At 37.1% G+C, this 16,737-nt stretch overlaps 1 protein-coding gene across 3 annotated transcripts in view; it reads left to right on the top strand.

Moving 5' to 3' along the window:
• The first annotated feature begins 1,746 nt into the window (after positions 1-1,746).
• The window catches only part of Daw (activin beta chain dawdle), a 42,539-nt gene continuing 27,548 nt past the window's right edge, over positions 1,747-16,737 (top strand). For 2 of the 3 annotated variants that reach the window (XR_011717792.1, XR_011717790.1), the window contains exons 1-4: positions 1,747-2,864; positions 7,788-8,048; positions 8,757-9,139; positions 10,981-11,366. Coding sequence is in view for 1 of the 3 variants with exons in the window: in XM_071702658.1 (XP_071558759.1) it covers positions 2,474-2,864; positions 7,788-8,048; positions 8,757-9,139; positions 10,981-11,142 (1,197 nt within the window). In the remaining 2 variants the exon portion in view is untranslated. Of the gene's footprint in view, positions 2,865-7,787; positions 8,049-8,756; positions 9,140-10,980; positions 14,816-16,737 lie in introns of those variants that run through there. The other variant, XM_071702658.1, reaches the window with a different exon arrangement.

The following is a 16,737-nucleotide window of genomic DNA, read 5'->3' as shown; positions in this document are numbered from 1 at the left end:
TACGATATAATAAATGTGTACAAATATTTGTTTTTTTTTTATAAAAAATGTTTCTTTTTAATAAAGGAATATTTATACATTTATAGTTATACATGCATTAATCTCCAAATTAAAATTTTTGTTTATATTAACGTATATTTGGTCAGATTTTCCTGGCAATCCCTGATACATAACGTAAATGTTTGGACAGTAATTCCAAAAATATGGAGAGTTGTGGATTTACATTTAAAACGCAGTCAATATTTTATCGACACAATTTGTCACGTTGCCATGTTATCGGAATAGATAAAACTTTTTCTCCAATAAGATGACATACATAAAATATTATTATATATTATTTGAATAATGACGTTACGTGCGTCAGTTCGAAAAATTACATATTTCAATAACGGCCGATAATAAGATAACGCAAACAAGCGCAGTGATTCTACAAATGAGCGCGGCGTGCACGAACTGCTGATTACACGCGCCATGTCCGGCGCAAATTACAGAATAATTCAATACGCCGGACCCGGTAATAATTTGCGAATCATGAAGTCCAATGGATCAACGAAACGAGAACGGCGAATAAAAAAAAACTGCACTCAAATACCGAAACCCGGCGCGCAGCGATGACTGCATTCGCCACAATTATTAATGACATCGAAGAACAGTAGGAAACGATAAGGCGCTTAACGCAGTATTTCATTGCTTTTTTTTCTCGTTTTTTTACGAGGACCGTTATCGTGTGATTTATTAAACTAAAGACACGAATACGCGGAATCGAAGTGCAGGCGTATTTTACGTTACAATGTTTCCCTGCAAAGTGGCGCTCTCGAAAAAGATCAGGGCACGTCGCATTTCGATAAGTAAATAATCTCGACGCCTCAAAAAGCGTTCATCGCATCTGCGATGTTTCCAATACGTCGTGTACGTTCAAAAAAAAATATTCGGCTTTTTTGGGTCAGCGAGATGGGTCATCTTCTACGAGAGAGGCGAGCTCTCCGATGAACCGTGAATGCAAGCCTCAGCTCAAAGAAATGCTGACACTAATCTGCGATGAAACGTATACGTCAGTCTTTTTTGCGGTAAACATTCGCCTTACAAGCTCACTCTCAAATGAGTGCAATCAAGCGATATGAATATTCTTCGTTTCGTTACCTATAGTCAAACGTATGATACGTCACAAAGAAGATATAGTATAGTTATAAGCTATAGAAATCGATTGCGGTATTATACGATGCTGCACAGTAATGAGTTATAAGAAAAAAAAATTAAAAATTCTTAACAAAGACACTTTTTTCAAAATTATGCTAAGTTTATTTTATAAAAAGACTTGAAATTTTAATAAAAACTGAAACTGAAGCAGTTTTGAAGAACATATGCTTCGCGTTTGTGTACAATATTTTACGAAAGAAATTTAAGACGTTTCATCATTCATACGCGCTTTATCTCTCTTCGTAATAGCACTACCAGCATACCAAAGAGTTACATTGATCTCATCGAGAGAAATAATCTTTCACGGTTCACCGAGATGCCAATCAACGAAGGAGACACCTTCCACCAGAATGAAGATAAACGTCAGCCTATTAAGACGGATTTGAGACTTCAGGAACCGCCAATGGACCACATGGAATCCCATCAGCAGCATGTTCACGGCGCGTGCTTGCGCTGATATCAGCATCACAGTCGTCCCCGTATTGGCTCCGGCGACCACGGAACAAAGTTCAGCCTATACAGAGTCAACTACATCACTGGACCATCGTAACGATTCACCTCCAGTCTCCGTGAACGCGCCGTCGAGGACGTCGGTCACTGCGAAGAGGAGAATTGTCCTCGAGAATCGATCGGATGTCAGTCTTCTTCTACATTTGTAAAAATAAAATTATTGCCGACTCCGCAGATTGATATTTGGAATAAAGAAATATAGTGCTTAAAGACGCGTGAGGAAAACAAAAGAAAGAAGCGAAGTCAAGATTGGCGAAGAGTAGCAATCTCACGAGATATCGACTCGGCGATTGTAGGAACTCGCTTGACCTGTTGCAACTTTGCCAATAAAATTAATATTGCGCAAATTGCGAGCGAATCTCGTTGGAATTCCTAGAAAGGAATACAGAGATTTCCAATACGAATCGAGTTTGTAATAATCGATCCTGTAAGTATTATAAATATCACAATCCATGCGTCAGGATCATCAAAATAGAATCAGGACTCGTCCAAAATATTTGACAAAGACATATGATCGACGGTACATGGAGGTCGCTGAATACAAATTGTCAACCAACTTCAGGGTCGTACTCAGTGTCGACAAAGTAATGTCGATGAGTTTAATGCATAAACCGTCTTTGATATCTGACGAACTCGAGTAAACGAATTAACGGAACTAATCGTCAACGGATTAACCTACGTGATTAAATTAAAGACTAAAGAAAAAGTCGAGTTAAAGAAGAATCGATTTGGATCAATCCAGTCGCCATCTGGATTGCGGTGGAAAATGCGTCTACTCATGGAAGTTCTTATTATTCTCCTTGTAGGGGGTATCGTGGCCGACTGGCCGATCAACCCCCTGATGAAAGTGTGGTACACATTCCTCCCCCATTCGCCGTCTAAATCGTTGACCAACAAAGAAGACGACTGCGCCGGTTGCGCGCAGAATAAAGTCAACGTGATCGATCCCGACCCGTTGTTGACCGAGCTGAGAGTGGAGTACGTGAAGCAGCAGATCCTGAAGAAACTGCGACTATCAAAGCCGCCTGAAGTCTCGATGCCACTGTCGACCTTGCCTAAACCTTTGATCAACGGCAATGTGCTTCGACCTGATTTAGAAAGACCAGCGGAGAACTTCTACGGAAAAACCAACCAGGTCGTTGTGTTCCCAAGCGAAGGTGAGATTTGACGAATCAAAATAGATAAGATTACCCTTTCTAACTCTTTAATATAGAATGTAAAGAAATATTGTCGAACGGGGCAATTTAAAAATATTCAAAAAATAATTTTATTGCAATAAAATCAGCTATAACAGTATAATTTGACCCAGTGTAAAACTACCTTAATGAACTTTGTATTGTTATAATTTTATAAAGAGAACCATTAAAATCTTCTAAAATTTATTAAAATACAATTTCTCTGAATAAAAATTATAGCATACTATTCCGGTAACATAATATACCGATGGGTTTTTTAAAATCACTTAAAATATGAATTGTAAAATTGTGAAAGAAAAGTCTGGCAATACTCTTCGTTTATATAATTACACGCAAACTATTGTAAATTATTGCAAAAATTTCCAACCACGTAGACTGCTAATGAACGGTTATTCAAATCCACGCGCGATGTGCAGATGGAGAAAAGGCGAAGAACGAATACACTGAGAAAAAAAATACGCGTCATTCGCGAATATTGTGCGCGCGTCTTTCTCGTATGATGTAGTTCTAGTCTCTGAGTATTCGGATGCGAAACAAAATCTCTGAATATCGAGGATGCACGCTTTTTCGATGAAGCGCAGACGAAGTGAAATCCGCAAATGAACTATTGTGCCAGAAACGTATCCGAGTACTTGCACGAAAATTTATAATAAATTGCGGGAACGTGTAATTCACAGTGCAAACCGTTAATATAATATGTAACTTTGTAAAATCAGGAAAGTATAAATGCAACAACCTTTGCGTAAATTATTGCTATCGTCAATGGGATATTATTAATTCGTAGAGAACTAAATTTCAACTTTTTCACGCATGTATCTTTTTAATTAACGCATTACAATATTTTCTACGTAATTCGTAATATCATTTAATATTCAATTTTATGTTTGCCCGTATCCAGCATATTCACAAATAAAATTAAACGTCTCGCATCTAAAACATTCCTCCGAGAAGCTCATTTCTTTCTCTTTACCGCCAATGGCTGTTCTTTCTTGGTCAGCCAGACGAGAAACACCGACGAGGATATGAATATTGCGTAATTGCACGGTTCCCTCGAAATAAACGAGAACCGGTAACAATGACGCCATTTCTCTCTTTCTCGGCACGGTACTTCTGGATAAAGGTACCACCGACGGCCGGCTGGAACCATGAATTTCAAATTTTCCGCGGCGATGCAAATACGGAAGCCGCGCGAACGGCGCACGTATATGAATCCCGGTGGCGCGGCGGAAATTTACCTCGAATTACGACACAAAATCACGGTTCTGACATTTTAATCGCCTGTGTGAATCATTTTCGACGTGCTTGATGAATTTCTTAAAATCACGAAAAAAATCTCCCTCTTGGAAATTCGTGAAGTTACTTCGAGCCCCATCACTTCGAAGAGTTTTATAAAAAACGTAAGAAAATAAACTAACAAAAGTCAAAGAGATGATTAATAAAACTATATTAATTTCGAAAAAAAAAATTATTTTTGCTAAGGCTCTTTATTAGTCACAACAGTATAGCGCGCGTGAGACCAACTCACGGAATTGCTCGTTTTGGCTTATCTGACTGCCGGTACGCCAAAATACTAAATAATCCTGTACCTTACGAGGCCCAATCACCCTACTGACACACGAAAAACCGTTGTCCCCTCGCAGGAAAAACATAAATGACAATATTGATGCGGTACGTTCCAACGTACCCAAGCTGTGCCCAAGCTGCACGCAATCAAACATTTTCTGTTATTCCCAAAATATTCGCTTACCATGTAAGATAGAATACGAAAAACTGTAAGATAGTATACGTCACACACGTAAAAGTTTTTTTTACGCTCGAAACCAGCTGTTGCCATTTTAGCATTCTACCGTGTCATGCAACTTTATTCGCAACGAAATCATGCATAATTTACAAACACGTAATTTCTTGCCACTGGCGGAATGTAGGAATACGATAATATAATCGTATCGTTCATCGGCTGCACGAATATGTTGAATATTATTGCCCCAAATTTTTTCCACGCCTCTTTTTGCAACGTTTTTCGCGCACGCGAGTGTGACTCCGCATTTAACGAAAGCATCGATCGCACGATTGCGATACTCCTTTTAGATTTTTCTATATAATAATAATTCTCTTTCAATACGCCTATTTTCCTTTCACACACGTAGAGTATTACCTTGTCTTCTACTAATTATTCTTCGCTTTGATCTTTACATAAATATTAAATATTGTAAATTTTTTAAGTTCTCTATAACATCAATCTTTAATAGTGTTTTATTAATTGCATAGAGCATTCACAAGAACAGCGTTTATAACTTACATTACTTGAACTTGCAAAAAGTTCCTTTTCTTTTTCGAGCAACATCTCGATTTCTGCAGCATCGCTTTTCATCGCGCTGTCGGTGTAATTCTCTGTCCTTCATTTTTCAAAGAAATCTTTCAGAAGTTTCAAACTCAATTCTTCTATTCGCAAATATTCTATACACGAACTCTCGTTTTGTGAACTTTCATTCTGCAAACTCATGTTCGCAACCATATCGGACTTAAAAAAAGATCACGATAGATATAATATTATCGTATTCCGTAGAGCCGAAAGTCCAACGATATGACGCTGCATATTTCGAATGTTTCTCCGGCGCGAAGATTACACAGGCCAATCCAACGTAACCCAAAATATTCGCTTTTTATCTAATTCCGGGACGAAACCACACACACATATACGCGTAAGTCGTAAGTCGCGATTTCGTAATATTGAAACATTTATTCGGCCTAGTTAACCCTGGTTAACCCGCAGCAATTTCAGCGCAAGAGCTGCAGATTACGGCGATGCGATCGGGGCCAGTGAACCGGAAATGTTCATCGCCCTGTCGAATCTTCGCCGCGACATCGAAAAGTAGTGCATGCTGGAGAATGTCCTGAAGGTGCACGTCGAATTCGTTCCGAAAATATCCGAAAATCTCAGAACGACTCTACGGACTGACATAATCCCGAAATCGGATTTCTAAATGAAAATCTTATGAACTTTGAGAATACTCAAGGAAGAGAGCCAAGCTTCGATAAAACATGGAATTACCAAGACCTCATACGGTGCTATAACGATTGGTGATCTTTGGTTATTTACTAGAATTACATGATATATTCCAATTATCGTAGACAATAATAATTAACGACTAACAATCTTGCCACATTTCCACTTAATTGAATGTTTATTAACGATAATTGTATTATCAGTAATTTATGTTATCAACAATTTGCATGACATTGCAGTTATGTTTTCAACGGGTTAAGAAAGCTTATCTTATGTTCTGATCAATGTCATTTATGTTTTATATCAGTTAAATTCGATATTCTATGTAAAAAATTATTTGTATTTAATAATTTAATAAAATTAGTTGCTTGCAAGAACAGTCTCTTCGCTCGTACACATTTGCGATGGAGTAAATGTTTCGATCCATTCTCAAAAATGTTTTATTTTTTCAATATGGATGCGATATACACGCGTTCATCAAACGGATGATACACCGAGAAAAACGCGTGGTACACCGAGAAAAATATGACGCGCATGCGGATACGTTGCCGCTGACGTTTGGCACGCGTTGTGCAACGATACGGATTCACTCTGACGCCTGGCGTTGCATAATCCCGGCGGTTATAAATCATGCGGAAGTGGCGATCAATTGGACACGCTGATCGCCCAAGAATCCGCCCGGAAATAATTTCGATGCGCTTGATAGTGCGTTATATCGCGGATCACTTCGACATTCGACGCGTACACGTCGGCAAAGCGTGATGCAGAGCACGATTTTTCGCATCGCGTTATTACGAGCGGATACAGATGGCTTTTATTAAAATTTGTCCGGAAACACTTTGTAAAATGGTATCGATAATTCTGCAAAGCAACTTGGAATTTTCATAAGCTGATTTAAAATGTTATAAAAACTTTAAAATTTTAAAATCCTTCTTTGATATATGCTGCAAAAGCCAAATGGTATAATAATTATAAATGAGGAAATATATAAAAATTATATATGACTTATATTTTTTCACAGTAATTTCTAAATAATGGATTTTTTCTACCGGGCGAAAATGATTCGACCATCGATATTTCTGTTTAATCTTATATGCTCGCATATCGCACGTGCCGCTCAGAAATAACCTTTGCCACATTTAACCTTTGTCGCGGTTATGAGAACCTTTTAAAGCGCACTTTTCCAGATAATTGTGGTTCCATTTGAGGCTTACTTCGAGCATCGCCATAAATTGCAGGCCGATCGTGCGCGGCCAAAGGCGCACTCTCAAAAGTCTCGAATAACTGAGTCTTCGGTGTCGTTCATTGGCATACTAAATTAGTTTGTAATGGGATAGCCCATAGATACACGCGTTCGTCATAAAGGAGAGGCAACCGGATAGCCGTGCCACGCACTCAAGTCAAATGAGGAATATTAAAATTATATTAGCGAAATAAAAAATAAAATACTTGTAAAATAACATACTTGTCATTCCCATTTTAGAGAACAATTTTAACACACATTCTTATTTTCGTAAAGAGGAAAGAATATCCTTGAATTAAAATATATACGTCCTAAATCGAGGTTGAAAGATTCTACAACCTCCGTTTGTTTTAATAACTCATTGACTCATTTATTCCTAACATCTTTGTCCAAATATATATTTATCTCTCTTAATAACTGTAATAGACAATTTTTGTAAATCATGTTTAACCATATTTCATGTTGCAATGCAAATATCTTGAAGTTTAAGAATCAAGGAATTTAATTTAAAAAATCAATTCGTCATTTACGGTCGGATTTCCATTTCGGTTTTTGAGTAAAACTATACTGTGTTACGCGTCCAACAACCGTGTTACGCTCTCTCAAGAAAACGATCGAATCACGACGGTTACAGGTGTGGCCGATTCGACGAGATATCGTCAGAACTCGAATCACATAACGGGGTTCAATCCGGCGGCCTGTTTCACATTTTACCTGCCGAACGAGATGCTGTACGTCGACGTGACCTCGGCAGAGCTTTGGTTCTACAAGGAACAGGTCGAGAACGACGATGAGCTCAATCAGACATTCGTGCTATCCGAGCTCGATCACTGGGACCAGGGCGGCAGATTCGAAAAGAACACCGTCATGGCAATCTTCGAGACCGACATCAGAGGTGGGTAAATGGCAGATGGAATTCTCCCTCTCTCTCTCCCGCTCCTTCAACCCCCGCATCCATACGTTCGTCACATACGAATCCGCACCGCATAGAAATCTTCCACCGCGAAATTTCGTTACTCCGTTGCATTGCATGCACTTTACGAATCTGCCCCCCCCCCCCGTTGCACATCGCAATTTTGTACTTTACCAAAAATTCGATACGAATGATGAGGGATAATTTTCTCATATCGCGATATCCCGAACGATTTCTAACATCATCTAATGCCTATCAGTACGAAATGCGACTGGAAATCGATTGCTATGACGTTTAAATGAAACTTTAATAACGAGAGTTTATCGAAAATTTGCGTGTCAGAAAATACCACACTTTAAAAATCGTGAGAAGTAAAATTAAGCTGGCCAGTATTTAAACTTTGACAACAACATTCGAAGATTTTTATTTTCCTTTTACACAATTGCACTCCGGAATAGAAAATATAGAAAATATAAAAATTAAAGAGTTAAAAAATTATAAAAACTAAATGATTTAGATATTCCTTATAATTGCAAATTTTAAATCTTTATTTTCATAGACACAGAAAAACAGTTTCCCTATGTACTGTCTAGAATAAATCGTATTTTCTGCAAAATTTCATAAAGACGCATTTCTCTGGTGCGTCACACTATACTGTAATTCAAAAAAATTGTCAATTTTTTCTTTCAGAGGGCTGGGTAAAGACAGACATAAAATTTATGGTGAAGAAATGGATAAATCGACATGGACTGAATCACGCCATTCAAATAGCCTGCACGACTTGCTCTACCGACCGCGACAGAGCGCCGGTGTCCGTAGAGCAGACCCTGAAGCCCTTTCTGGTGATTCACACGGAGCCGTTGCCGCAACGGAATAGGCCCAAGAGGCACTCGAATTGCCAACTCGAAATGACGGAGTGTTGTCGAGACGAACTCTACATTAATTTCAGAGATATCGGCTGGAGCGACTGGATTTTACACCCCAGCGGGTATCACGCGTATTTCTGCCGAGGTTCTTGTTCCACGCCGACTGCCTTAACCGTCAGTGGCTCGCAATACAACAACGTTATCATGGTGAGCGTAACACGGCTCTCGCACTCTTACATCATTGGTGCTTGATACGATGTCTCAGTCGACGATAACTAGTCTGTTCTAACTTGAGATTATTAAGAATAGAAAAGCTTTTCTTTCTTCTAAACAATATTAATAACATTGACCATATTAACACGTGAAAGATAGCGTTATTATCAGATTTAGTTAAAATTTAATAATGTTGTAATTTGTAGTGTAAACTTAAATTTTTAGTATCAATTCTTAAATGCTTATTTTCAAATTCTTCAGACGAATGGATAATTTACACTTGCTATAAATCTAAAAATATCTCCTTCTATTCATTCAACACTACGTACTTTCCATCTGCCTCATTTTTCAATGCTTTATTTATTTTCTTTCGTTATCACCAAAGACTGTTTTCTCATTTCATATCAACAACCTTCACTCTTTAATTGTTATCGGAGTTAGCTAATTTGTATCATTATGTTATTGCCTATTCCATTCTATTCGTTTTGGGGCAACAGAATTAATGTGCTTATTGCCCGAAACGAACAAAACTATAGAAAAAGTTCTATCTATATTTAAAATAGCGCGCGGCATTCTTATCTCGCTCGTGTCAGGTCGTACGAAGCGCAGATGCGTAACAACCGATTATCGTGCTAAAGAAATGTGTCGCCAGTGTGATTTATATTCGTTCTTTCTTTGCGAATACGAGGAGAACGCTGACGCCGCGTCTTTGTCGCGCTATTTCAAGAATAGCGTGTCATTTCGCGCGTTTCTTCGTGGTTTTACCGGCAATCGTATCAAATTACCTACATAAAGAGTATTGCCAATAGTAAATATCGCTGATATGCCGAAAATTTATTAATTGTATATTCGATAACAATCTTGAAAGTTATTTAAACATATCTCGTTCTATTAAAAATGATTTTGTTCTATTCAGAAAATTTATTAACCATTCCTCTGAAATAATTAGTATTTTATCTATAAATTTTTTCTATAAAGATATAATTTTTGAATTAATATAGAACGTTTTAAATATCTTTTTAATTCTTGTTTCTCATCAAGAATACGAAAATGTTCAATTCCTAAATTGGACAATTCCGCACACGTATGTAGCTTTTAGTTAAAATTCTATAAAAATTGGTTCGTGTGTCAGGCGAAGTAATCCCTTTCCATCTCTTACGGCTACATACATACATACACACGCGCAATTTATGCTTTACTTAACGTAAAAAATATAATCGTGCTGCATAATCGCGTCCTTTATTACCATTAATTGTTAATAAAAGTTGGGAGAGGAGGCACTCTTGTTATACCGCGGCACATAATGTGAGTAATATAGTTTGCAACTCGTAACGATAATGGGGCGTTAAGACTCCATTATCACGCAACGTAAAACCCCATTAACTTAGGACTTAGGTCTATGCTTTCTGCCATGTACGAAGCGTGACGCAAGAAATATCGTTTGCATATGCGAAATGGAGATGATTTTTTTATGTTTGGTAATCTGAGGATAGCTGAAAAGAACGACATTCCCTCGCCTTATCCATTCCACTGCTCTCGCAGAACCTTTTGCTATTAAAAAATTATCGAACATCACAACTTACAAATAATAAAATTGACTTTAAAATTTATTTCAACTTCGATTATAATATAAATATTACATATATATATATATATATATTGTATATATATATATAAACATTCAAAAAAGAATGAAAGCTTTTAGGTCTTACATACATTTCCTGTAAAATTTCAGTTCAAGTAATTAAAAATAAAACTACATCAATCGTAAACTCATCCCGCTGACTAAAATCTTCGGAAATTAATGAGCGCAAAAACATCGCTTCTCTTTGCAGAAGTTGTTGAGTAAGGATATGGGACAACAAAAGAACAAGATAGTGCCATGCTGCTCGCCGACGCAGCTCGCCCCGCTCCAACTACTCTACATAGACACGAACAACACGATCACACAGAAAACATTACCGAACATGGTGGTGGAGGCTTGCGGTTGCATGTGACACCGCTGTCTCGAAGACAGAGCGTGAGTAGAATCACTACTGGTGACGACGAGAAGACGAGGATCAACATCTCACGCCACCCCGTCCAAGACTTTCGCTCGCACTTAATCGTCGTGACAAACCGAACTTGGTTGGACGCTTGCAAAATCCGTTCGTCTCGATTTGAACACGAAGAAATCGCGCGGAAACGTACGACAGTGATGGTCGCCGCATCAAGATAACAGGTGACTAAAAATAAGAGCACGCTATTGTCACGTCACGCAAGCTCACTCTCTTTCTCGTTACATTATAAATAATGTCGTTAATAAAATTAGCATTAATTCGTAGAAACATCTATAAATAATTTCTTCTTTTATTTTATTTTATTCGTTGGCTGTGTGTAGTCTATATATATTTCATCTTAAGATATTATGTGAGTCATAATTTTTCCATCTTGTTATATGCAATATGACGTGCGAATCATGCACATATAAAAAAGTGTTGATATCATATGATATCATCCATTTTAATAAAATGCCTTGTTTGCCTCAAACGATTTAAATTGCAAATCCTACCTGTACTTATTATGTTTTTTTTTTGTATCAATGAAAAACGAATACAATTGATATACCATATGTTCGTTCATATGTATTAGAACAAGATATGAGTTTGCGTGATGCAACAATGATGTATTCTCGAAACCCGGAATCCCATCCTTAAGTTGATTGCCCAAACCACAAGATCGACTCGAGCTAACGCTTGCGGCGCCAGGGGAAATTAAGGCGTAAATTAAGGCGAGCCGAAGCGTGGAGAGAGCTCGTTACGTATTTTAGCGTAAATACCGACACCCCCGCGTGTCCGCCGTATATCTACAAGCCAATAGCGAGAGACCTTTTGGGCAATTTCGACAATGAACTTTACTGCGCGTGCCCCCATTGCGTCTGACTACGTAAGGCTGTTTCTACTGCGAATCACCGTCGAAGATACTCTGATCCCATGTAAATCTCCCGATTACAGATTTTGACTGATTATCTTTCAGTAATGCGATGTGATCATATGTTAATTTGTAGTGAATGTTGTATTGGTATTATCCTAATCTAATTCTTTACGAAAGCATATGGAAAAAAAGTGCAATTTTTGCAGGAAAATATCCTCAAATACTTGGGCCTCTCATCTGTTGTGAGTGGCTTTACTTCTAATTTCAAATTATCGTCACATTTCGAGAAATCCATAATAATATTATATCACGGAGATAACAATTTATATCGCATACAAAGATAATAATTTCATGAATGGATTAAATCAATCAAGTCAATTGGTTTTAATCTGTTTGGTCATTAGACATCAAACATCTATAAGAGATACGTCTTATTACAAGCAAATTTGTCATTGAACTTTGCAAGACTGCATCTCTGAAAAATGGACCGTGTAATAAAATTACTTGATAAATACTTCTCGAAGATATGGCGACAATTTAGATAATACCGACAATACGACAAACAACTCGCTAGAAGCCGTACAGTATTTTCTCATTATCTAATGCACAATCCGAAACTGTTATATCGACCCCGGGCTTGTATTTAATTTAAGAAGCGTGATAAGCATGTTCGTAAATTTTATTTATTGTTAAAATAGGATTAAACGTCATCACCTTCTCGTTGACGGTTAGCTTGCGAGCATGACTAGAGAGAGAGAGAGAGAGAGAGAGAGAGAGAGAGAGAGAGAGAGAGAGAGAGAGAGAGAGAAAGAGAGAGCAAACAATATAATGCAATAACGATTACTCTAGAAGTAAATACGTGCGATTATGGCGTAGTATATTATTAAGCGGCACGCTAAGCGCCGACTGTAGTTGACATGTCAAGATAAACGGCTTGACTTTGTCGAAAACTCTCGGAGCAATAAAACGCGACCCGATATCGATGTATTTTTTTTTTCTTCACGGAAATCTTACAGGCCCGAGTACGAAATAAGCGAGAAATCAATCGATTTTCTCGCATTCGAGTGCCGTTAAAATACGCGAAACCAACGAGATGGATTCTTTCCATATTTCAATTCTCATAAACTTCTATGCCGCCTTTTAATCAATCTCAAAATAATATAGCTGTTAAAAATATTACGAAGTTTTTATTATTACTTTAAAGCTATACGTGATAAAGTTTTTCATTAGATATATTTATTCAACAAAATAATTAATGCACTATCGAGTCTGCAATATTCAGTCAAGTTTATTCATACATAATGTTAATGATGCAGAATTTGTTAACATGTTAATATATACATTATTATATATATTATTTTTACTATACATGTATATGTTAACTGAAGTCTATTGAGTCCATTGATGATTCATGATGGTAAACTTTTATTTCTATTAGGCACAGTAAAGATCTAGAGTCTCGATATCATAAGGATATCCGACTCAAATCGCGCCTGGAGACATTAAAATCCGTCGCAAATTTCTCAGCCACGCCCAAAAACCGGGAAGAATTCATGGGGCGGATGAAGGCAAAAACTATAGACGAACTTCCGCACGGCTTCAAGAGTGGATTACCGCGTTTCTTTCAAAAAATACATTTCACGTTTCTTCCCCTTCCCTTCGCGTAACGCTCGATAAACCTCTCTCGAGTAAATCCATCTCGTCGGTTTCTCCCTCGGCGCCATGTAAATATATCATTCGTGTTTTGCTGTACGGTGCCATGTCTCTGCAAATGAATTTCCTGGAGCGTTTCCTTCCTCCGTCCGGGAGACAGACACAGAAACGGCGAGCGAGTAGCTGCGAGAAGGAGAAAGAGGAAGAGAAAGAGGAAACGTAGAGAGCGGAAGAGGGGAAAAAGGGGATGGAGAGAAGATAGTGAAGTGGCGGAGGACTACGCGAGAGTGAAGAGGCGGGAAAGAGGAAGTGGAAAAGAAAACAAGCACCAGGCAGAGCGAGAGACAATGGGTGGCACCGTACCGCGGAATCGAAACCGAGTATGTCCGTTAGCGACATTTAATGCAACAGGGAAATAATAGTTACCGCGACTCTGTGCGAAGCAAGTGTATGTCTTTGGTGACAGCGACGAAATAGCGTAATCTTTACTTATATGAATTTGCCCGGCTTCCTTTGCATCGTATCGCGAATTCTCATTCTTTATTTTAAAAAAACTTTATTTTTTATAATCCCGATGAAATAAACATCGCAATACTAATAAAATCAATAATACATTTTTTCTCTCGTCATAGTAAAAAATATTTTAATAAAAAAATTTTAATAAAAAAGCAATTTTATATAGAAAAATTAAAAAATATTTTAAGGGTAAATGCCGTTGCTAAGTAAAATTGGATGCAATGTTTCATTAATTTGTAATACATTTGTAATTACTGCATAGGCAAAAATAACCTGCTAGTCTTTAGAATTACGAGGAATAAAAACGCGAAAATGGCGTCTGTAATATCGCGCAACACGATGCAGGAGATGGCCCAATATTTTCACCGTAGATTTAGCACGAAATGCGGCGTGCGTGTTTTAAGTCTTTAATAACACTGAATTTTTACGATATTTTTTTTTTAATAAACCTCAAATTTAGCTATTCCTCTTGCTAAGTGCGCGGTAAAGTTGTAGATAGAAATAATACAATCGATAGTTTAATTTTAGGACACAAGAATGCAAGATTGGGTAACATAATAAATGTACAGATAACATTTTTTTCTTTAATCCTCGTTTTTTGTTCGTATATGTCATGTTCGTATGTGTTTATTTAAAGAAACAAGGAAAGTGCGAAGTCTGCAGTTTCACAGACCTCATGTGCAGATAAGAATTGTCGAGTATTTATTTAGTACATGTCTTAACTCATATCGAGCAAGCCCATTCTTCGTATTTTCATCCGCACACAACGGTAGAGTTGTATGTATTTTCTTACATTAATGCAAATTAACGTAGCTAATATACATACAGAGAGAAAAAGCACGTCATGCAAAGAGATAAGTCTTTTTGTTCAATAGGTAAAATGCATATTTTGCGAAATTCTACATCTTATTTTTGTTTAATAACGTAATAATAATAATATTTCTTGGATAAACTTCGTTCCATTTAAAAATCTTTCATCGTTAAAATATTTTAACATTATTATTACCTTAAAAATATAGTATACAAGGTATAATATAAAAACTTTATTACAGAGTGACGAAAACTTCGGAATTAATAAGACATGCAAGTCTCAGAATAATGAGACGCTTGACATCTTAAAGTAAAAAATATTTTCCCTTTTTATTTGTGCCTCGAATAACGAAGTTTATTCTAGTTTTCAAATTTTAGTATTTCCATTATGTTTTCCACATCTCGTTAACGCGTAACAGGCGAAAATCATTGTTTCATCATTCTGTTATGCGGGGGCCCGATCGATACTTGGTCAAGACGAATCCGGCGTTCCATCAGGTTTTGTTACGGTACTACAATATTTATCCGCTCGCGTTGGCAGTCGTAGCCGGTTAACGCGCGTTTCCCGCACGGTAACGAGTTTAACGTTACGTGACATCGTCTCGCCGCGAATTAATTGCGCTCCGCGCGAGTGCGAGTGCGAGTGCAGTGGCAATTTCGATCGCTGCTGCTGCTGCTACTGCTGTTGCTGCTGCTATACTGTACTTCGCCCGTCAATCAATCGCACGGAATTGCGGCCGGTGGGCGTATTTACGTATATGTGTGCGTACGTACGTGCACGCGTGCGTGCGTTCATACACGCTTGGCTCTATGCTGTTCATATTATTTCGCTCCAAAGTCCGACGATTACTTTAATTAAGCATGAGATTACGGCGGAAAAATGAAAATAATGCACCACCGATAAAATACTGACATGTGACTTGGGCTGTATCGCCACGTAACATCGTGTGACCTTTTCGCTCGACAGCTGTATCTTGAAGTCGGATGTCGACTTTAATTCAGGTTTACTCGCGAATAATAATGCCGGAGAAAGACATTGGAGAAATAAAAATTAAATTGCAAAAGTAATATTCCAAATTAAAGAAAAATCGTGTTGAGTTTCATGATATTATAATGTCGCGTCTGCGCAAAAAGTGCTGCAGAAGGTGCAAATTTTTAAAAATTTTGATAATATATATATTTTAAAGAATTACTTTTAACTTTTTAAAATAATTAAGAAGACATTGGCACACATCTTTCGAAAAACATTTCTTACTAAAAAATAATGTCTTGTATAGATGTAATTATCTTATACAAACATCTCTAAAAGATTAGAAACTTGAAAATTAGAGATTTATGGTAAATTATGAAATACTTTTATAAAGCAAACTAATTTCTCAGTTAATTCGTAGTTAATCTGCTTAAACATAATTTGAATTAAAAACTTATTTAATCATTTAATATGTAAAATTGAAAACTCACAAAAACAGCGTCAAATTAAAACTTTTAATGTAACGTTTTTCGTTACATTAAAAGTTACGACATTAATTGTGAATTTAAAAAATATTGTGGTACCGTAACAATAAAGATAATTGTTCACAGTTTAATTGACTCCTCGCTCAAATATTGCAAAAAATAATATTCGCTCAAAATTAATTCAAAATTTTAAAATTGATACAGATTTTAATCTTCCGCCAAATGAAATTTTAATTATCGCCAGA

The sequence above is a fragment of the Temnothorax nylanderi genome, unplaced genomic scaffold (assembly GCF_030848795.1).
Source record: "Temnothorax nylanderi isolate EJ_2023f unplaced genomic scaffold, tnyl_v1.0 TNYL_tig0003_pilon, whole genome shotgun sequence".
Classification (NCBI taxonomy): domain Eukaryota; kingdom Metazoa; phylum Arthropoda; class Insecta; order Hymenoptera; family Formicidae; genus Temnothorax; species Temnothorax nylanderi.
The sequence above is the reverse complement of the archived record's forward strand: the minus strand, read 5'-3'. Positions and strand labels throughout refer to the sequence as shown.